Source organism: Saccopteryx bilineata, chromosome 2 (genome assembly GCF_036850765.1).
Source record: "Saccopteryx bilineata isolate mSacBil1 chromosome 2, mSacBil1_pri_phased_curated, whole genome shotgun sequence".
NCBI classification, from domain to species: Eukaryota; Metazoa; Chordata; class Mammalia; order Chiroptera; family Emballonuridae; genus Saccopteryx; species Saccopteryx bilineata.
The window spans coordinates 38849201-38856441 of NC_089491.1; the positions used below are offsets into that span (position 1 = coordinate 38849201).

Consider the following 7241-nt stretch of genomic DNA (forward strand, 5'->3'; position numbering starts at 1 on the left):
CCTAGCAGTTGTCATGAAAGAGAGAGTCAAGCCACCAGGTCGGTGGAAGGTGAGGAGAATGAAGAGAATGTGGCAGCATAGACACTGCCTGTGATCAGGCACCTTTAGTCTCTGGCTCTGTAAGCTTTACAGACAACCAGACACCCTCATCAACAGAATGAATAACCACACAATCTTTCCTAAGACATAAAATTCTTTGACACTACACTTGCCTTGTGACACAGAAGGGCTTTGTGATGTAGTCTGGTGACCTGGTTCCATCCTTTGTGAGGCAGAGAGGACAAAGTATAGCATTGGTGATCATTAAGCACTAGGACCCTGAATGCCTAGATATAGGAAAGGCTGGTCTCCTCCTGCTAATGAGGTTTAGACCATGTTGAGCTTTCCTTTTGTTCTTTCGAATGTTGGATATTTCTTATATACATATGGCACCATCTTCACTATTATTCTAATTATCTGGCAAGTGAAAAAGAATCACCGTGGATTAAGGTTAGAACCCAAAACGAGCTGCTGCCTGGTAAGGAAACATTAACACCACAATTGAACAGTTTAAGTCTTAGATAAGAACCTTTTTAAGATCTCAGAGTCTCTTCATTGCCAATTTTTATACCATACATTCAGTTTCTCTAATATGATACTTTCTCAGAGCCTTGATATAATTTATTATCAAGCCTTTCCTGCATTGTATTCTATTGAAAACTCAAAAACCTCTCTCTCTGCCTTGGGTGGAGACCTAAGTGAGATGAATCTACCTCACTGGATCTTGGAAGACCTTCCAATATGGAGGCTACTTCTGCTTGGTGAACCTAGTCCTAGGACTATTAGAACTAATCACCTCCCCATTTAATCTATTCCACTGTCCCTCCTGTGTTATGCTTAGCCCCCTAAAGAACCATCCTGGGAAAGAGGAAAGGAGGTAAAGAATATGAAGAACCTGGAAGTAAGTGAGAAATAATTGGAAAATGAAATGTTGAGGTAAAACGGGTGAAGCAGAGGAAGGAAATGTAGATATTTAAAACAGAAATGTAGATATTCCTTACAAAAAAAGGAATTTGGAAATTTATATTAGTTTTGTCTTATTGTGAACATGAAAAGAACAGGGGGCCCCAGTTTCACATTCTAACTTTTTTGTTTTTAAGCGTCACCAAAAAGTCAGGCAAAGGGCGAGAGATGCAGCATCAAGAGGTAAAGTCCTAGTCTCTTCTCTGACTCCCCTCCTCTGTGGGCAAGGCTCCCATGAAACTTCTCTCTGTGACCTGTTTGCCAGGAGCCAGTGCTCTAACCACTGAATTCCAATTCCCCAAGTTGACAAATTCCCCCAGAAGACTTTATTGGGTGGGAAATTGGAGCCTGGGAATGTCCCAAAATCCTCCACCTTACCCCAAGGAATGAAGAATGAGGAAGTAGGGCAGAAAAGTCCTTAGTTGTGTCACTTACTTGTTTTATGACCCTGTGGAAGTCGCCTTATCTCTCAGTGTTTTATCCATGAAATGGGCATCTGAAGGTCCTGCCTCACTCACAGTGTGGTTATGAAGATCAAATGAGATTGAGGTCCAGGACAAGCACATCATATCTGGTTAAGTTGTACAAGGACATGCCTTGCATTGACTGTTGGGGTTTTCAGTGTCTTGTCATTCAAAGGCCTTCAGCTTCCTATAGGATGTCCCTGAATCCTCTCCCATTCCCTGTAACACTGTCGCCTGGTTTCTCAGCTAGGAGACGGTCCTGGAAAGAAGCTGAGAAGCCATGGGAGCTGCTCTCTGTCATGAAAAGGTGATCACTTGCTTTTTATAGTCTCCCAACTCCAGTCTGGACTGTGAGGAGTTCTCTGCTTGGCCTGGGACAGGGATGAGGAGGGGCAGAATGGCTGGAAGAGAGTCAGACACAGTGGAGCTGGAGCACTGGTTCAGAGGGTTGCCAGGGCAAAGCGGGCTCAGATGTCTCAGGAGGGAGGAGTCTCCAGTTCTGTTCTGGGCTAAGGTTATGGTGCTCCTGGAATTCAGAATTTAACCTATTCTTAATTCATAAAAGACTCTACATGGGTTTGCACTCAGCCACAAAACCAGGTATCCAGCCAAGAGAATGAATAAATATGTGTATAAATAAATCATCAGGCCCTGGCCGGTTGGCTCAGTGGTAGAGCGTCGGCCTGGCGTGCAGGGGACCCGGGTTCAATTCCCGGCCAGGGCACATAGGAGAAGCGCCCATTTGCTTCTCCACCCCACCCCTCCTTCTTCTCTGCCTCTCTCTTCCCCTCCCGCAGCCAAGGTTCCATTGGAGCAAAGATGGCCCGGGCGCTGGGGATGGCTCCTTGGCCTCTACCCCAGGTGCTAGAGTGGCTCTGGTCGCGGCAGAGCGACACCCCGGAGGGGCAGAGCATCGCCCCCTGGTGGGCAGAGCATCGCTCCTGGTGGGCGTGCTGGGTGGATCCCGGTCGGGCGCATGCGGGAGTCTGTCTGACTGTCTCTCCCCATTTCCAGCTTCAGAAAAATACAAAAAAAATAAATAAAAATAAATAAATAAATAAATAAAATCATCATTGTCACATTCTCCTTACAACCTATAGCCTTTCAAGGACAGACCCCTGGAGCCTGCTGACATTACCTCTCTGGTTCTGTCTTTAGGAAGTCCTGTTCCTGAGACAGCCCTCAGTCAAGAGGATGTCATCTCATCCTCTTAAGAATTCTAGAGATTGAGTTTGGCTTCTAAGAGTGTTGGTTATGCCCGGGAAGCAGAGTTCCCACAAGGACCTCATTTTCTACTGCTTGGAAATATTAAATACTGTGCCTTTCTTAGCCCCAAGTGAGACTGAGTCCAGGTTCTACCTGGTGATGGCCCTGGCGAGGCCCCATCAGCTAACTGTTGGCTCCCCCATCCTTTGATCCCATTTCCTGGTGAAGCTTCTCAGCACAGGTCAGCAGATAACTCACCACCTGTCAGTCTTTCATGGCCCTGTGCTCCATGGGTTGTCTGGGACCTTCCACAGCAAGCCCCAGACCCTCAGCCCAGCACACTATAACTTGCCAAGTGGCATTTTCCTAAGAATTAAAGCAGAGGAGTAGACACTGGAGGGTGGTGAAGAGGCCCAGGATGTACAGGACTAGGAAGGGCAGGGCCAGTGTTTAAGCCACGACTTCCAAAGAGGCAGTTGTCACTCCATCACTAACAGTTGCCATGTTTCCTCTTCCAGCCAGAGCTGGCTTCCTCAGGAGGGAAGTGTGCGGAGGCTCCTGTGTGCAGACTCTTGCTGCCAAATCTGCAATGCCATGGCCCTGGAGATCCAGCACTTGCTGGTGGGTGAGAACACCCTGATCTTTCCCACTTCACCAGGACCATCACAGTGTACCCTTTGCCTAGAGATTTTGTCCAAGTCCACTATGCCTGTTGAGTAGAGTTTGAGGCATCATTCCACGCACTCCAGAGAGCACTTGTTTTCATCTGCAAACCCTTCAGTGTCACAATTAATGGATCAGGCATTCTTAACCTGGTCAGCTGCCCAGTCAGCTGCTCAATCAGGCAGTTCAGTAAGTGTGCAAGATTACTGAGCTGAAAATGTCCAGCTAGAACAGGGATTTCAAGTGCCAGGCATGTCCAGTGTCCAAAAGACTATGTCTTCTTCACAGTTTGAGGGACCTACGATTCCAGTGAACCAGGAGGAGATGATACAGAGCAACTTTAACTTTGTGTATGGGAACCAAGGTCAACAGTCCTTGCATCCCCGGGTCTCTCTAATGACCCTAAACCTAGAAAACACTATGTTCACACATTCCATGGCCCTGCCTATGGTCACTGTCCTCCCTACCCACCTGCCATTGCCCAGTCCTGAACTCTTGCAGCTTCTTGAGGTACATGTTAAAAAATGGATGCATTTCCAGAGGTGGGGCTGCCCAGGTGTGTAGAGGAGTCCTTGAGGCAGCTTATGCCAAACCCACAATTATTTCACCAACCTATAAACAATCAGTCACTTTCTTTCCTCCAAAATAATACTTCTAGACACTCTGTTGAGAAATTTGCAGCCATTTCCTTCCAGACCTGGGGTTCCTATCTGGCTGGCCAGGCTACCCAGGCACTCTGGGTTTCTGAATGGTCCAACATGGACCCAACACAAAGACACCACCACCAGCAAAACCCAAACCATGTGGCTCTTGCCTTACCCTCTCCAGCCTTTAAAGACTTAAGTGGCCTCTATTCACTTACTGAGCAACAGGCTAATGGCTCAGTGGGTCATTTGCAGCAGAAATACAACCAGCTATTCTGTGGCCTCCCTTCTCTGCACAGTGAGTCCCTAACTAACACCTTCTTGGGCTCACAAGTGCACTCTACAATCGGGAACATGCCCAACCTGCCCCTGAAGGATCCTTTTCTTTTCAAAGAGCTCTCCTGCCTCCCTCTGCTGCATAAAACTCCACCCTAGTCAGCCCCACCATCATCCCCATCTTCCCTAGACTGGGTCACACCATCTGACCATCAACAAGCTCAGATGAATGTCCCATTTCTGACTCTGGCCAAGTGTGAAGCCTTGGAGTGGCACCTGCTGCAGAGGCAGCTCCAGCTTCAGTGGGGTTTGCCACCTGTTTTCCAGAGAACTCAGCAAACCCAGAGCCCCGAGCAACATAACTCTTGTGACACAACCCAGTCTCCTGAGACTGTGAAAACTTCCTGGCCAGGTAAGCCCATTTCCGTCCTCACAAAGGAACTACTCTTCCCTCCGGAGCATGCCCGGAAGCGGCTGAAATTCCATCTTCAGAGGCAATTAAGTCACCATCGCTGGGGCCTGCCCCAGAAGATCCAGCAGTCCCAGTTGCTCCTGGCCCACAGTCGCCAGCAGACTCTGACCTGGAGCAGCACCGCCCCAGCCAACGTGAGTGTTTCCCAACCCTCACCCCTTGATGCCGCCGGTGCTGGTGACCCTTTCTCAGCCTTTAAGGACCCAGTGTCAGTCCTCATGCCACACTTACTTAACCAGGCCAAGGCAATACTGCAGAGCCACATCGACTTTAAATGTGGGCAGATTCACGAAGGCAAGGTTCCTGCACATGTGCATAAATCTTGTGAGTGCATAGTTCCTGAGAATCCCAGGGGCCTTGAAGTAGCTTCCTTTATCTGCATCCCAGAGAGCAAGCCCCTGGAGCTACAGGCAGCAGCCGACCCTGACCTACAACAGAAAGTTACTCCCTGGATCCCAGGTGTCCTCGATCAGCAGCAACAGACCTCGCCAGATGCTGTGGTTGAGCACCCTAGGCTACTCCGAGCCCTGTCTGAGGAAGCCGTGGAGCGACTGGAGACGACTCTACGGCACAAGTACCTGGCCTTCTTGTCAGGACTGCCTCCTCTTTATGCGGCTCTCCCCAAGGCCGGGGCCCCAGCAATCACCACTCAAGCTGGAGTCACAGAAGTGGCACCTGAGCCTGTCAAAATCTTAGCAGCACCTCTGATCCAGATGATCTCACCTGAAGAGCAGTGTCCAAGCTCTGGGCTGTGCTTTCAAGATGCCAATGAGACTTGTGCAGAAATTGCAGATGACTTTCAGCCTGAAGTGCAAGTGGAAGGGATGATTGAGATGGAGCCTCTAGAAAGCCAGACAGAGCCTTCTAGGCTCTACTTAATCAAGAAACCCCTCTTGGCCAAACTAAATTTCCATCTGAGAAGGAAGATGCTAGAGATACTCTGGGGAATCCCTACAAAGGCAAGGGAGTCCAGGGAACAAACTGCAGCAATCCCAGAGAGCACACCCACCCAGGAGCCTCCTGGGAGTCAAAACAACCAAAGAAAAACACTGCTCCAGGAGCTCCCCACCTCACCACACACTCCCCAGGCCCCACATCCAAAGTGGCTCCTCCTTAAAGAACAGCTGGCCATTGAGTTCAAGGCAGTGAAGCAGACCCAGAAGCCACCTGGTTCCAGAGAAACGCCCCATGACTCTGCCCAGTCTTCTTCTAAGATGTCACAGCCCAGCGGAGACATGACGGAGGGCCAGGTGCTTTGTGTTCAGGTGGAGGCAAGTGCGAACAGCGCCAGCCTGGAGGAGCCCTGGAGCCCGGAGTCCCAAAGCCCTGGCCAGAGCAAGGACTCCGCCCCACTGCCCATGCTGCCTGAAAAGAAAGAGGACCCGGGCAAATGCAGATTGGCAGGAGACAGTGGGGAAGGAGATACAGAGTTTGCACTCTCCTCAACAAAAGAAAAAAGCCACCTTGCTGGAGCCCACAGGCCAGAGGGGATGCCTCTAAACAGGACACCCCGGATCCAAAGACAATGGAGACATAACTTTTACCACCAAACTTTCTGTCAACACAGTTCCCAGCAGGGCCCTCAGCTTCAGCCCCCAGAGCTACTTCCAGGAGTCCCTGAGGGGAAAGAATCGGAGAATGATCTGCAAGACAGTCAAATCAGCCTCAAACCAGCAAAGATTCCTGAGAATGCCCCGTCTGTGGGGCCCCAGGTATCACAGGGCCAGCCTGTCCTGGGACAACTCATTCAGCATAAGCCTTTGCAGCGCCAAATTTTGCAAAGCCAGGTTTTACCAGGGCTGATGATACCAGCTTATACTCACAAGATGCCCAGCCTTCCAGAATTGGGCTTAAGAGATAAGATGAAATCCTTTCTGCAACATGTAAACCTCAAGGCAAAAGGCAAAGGGCACAAGGAATCCACGTTCTCAACAGCGAAAGTGGCCAACACCAGAAAAGAAAATGTAGAAAAGAGGATTACTCCAGCCAAAAGTCCTCTGGAGCAAACTAAGACAGAGAAGAAGACAAGAAGGAACTCTAAGGCCCAGTCCACCCCCACTGAGAAGCAGGTGGGCCTGGCTCTCTTGGATGGCTCCTGTTCCTCAGACAGCAAGCTCTGGCACCACTCCCGCGCCCACCAACTCCACTCCGCCTCAGGTGTGAGCCGCCCCCGCCACTGCCCTCGGCACTGTCCACGAGTGGCTTGTGCCACCCTATCAGGGAACCCACTCTCTCTCACCTCAGAGAGAAACATTGGCCTGCTCAAGAAGACCCAGCACCATCAAAAGACTTTGTAGGCTCCCCAATGTCTGCATTCCTTGGAAGAGGACAGCTACTGTCATTTTCATTAATGTGCAGGTGGGGCAGAGCAAAATACAAAATACAGTCTCTATCTCTAAGAAAGAGTTGTCTGTCTGCTCCTTCTCTCCACTGTGTTGTGTTAAGGGATGGTATGAGGGAGGCTAAAATGTCCTCCCTTTCTAAGAAAGGTGCTTTAACCTATAGTTCAGTGGG

General features: G+C 49.8%; 1 protein-coding gene across 1 annotated transcript; it reads left to right on the plus strand.

Annotated features, from left to right (window-relative positions):
- Window positions 1-373: 373 nt before the first annotated feature.
- SPATA31F1 (SPATA31 subfamily F member 1) lies at window positions 374-7024 on the plus strand. The gene is given in 5 exon segments (XM_066254346.1): window positions 374-517; window positions 1140-1185; window positions 1713-1773; window positions 3191-3882; window positions 3885-7024. Coding segments are annotated over 5 exon segments (4083 nt in total).
- The last annotated feature ends 217 nt before the right edge of the window (window positions 7025-7241 follow it).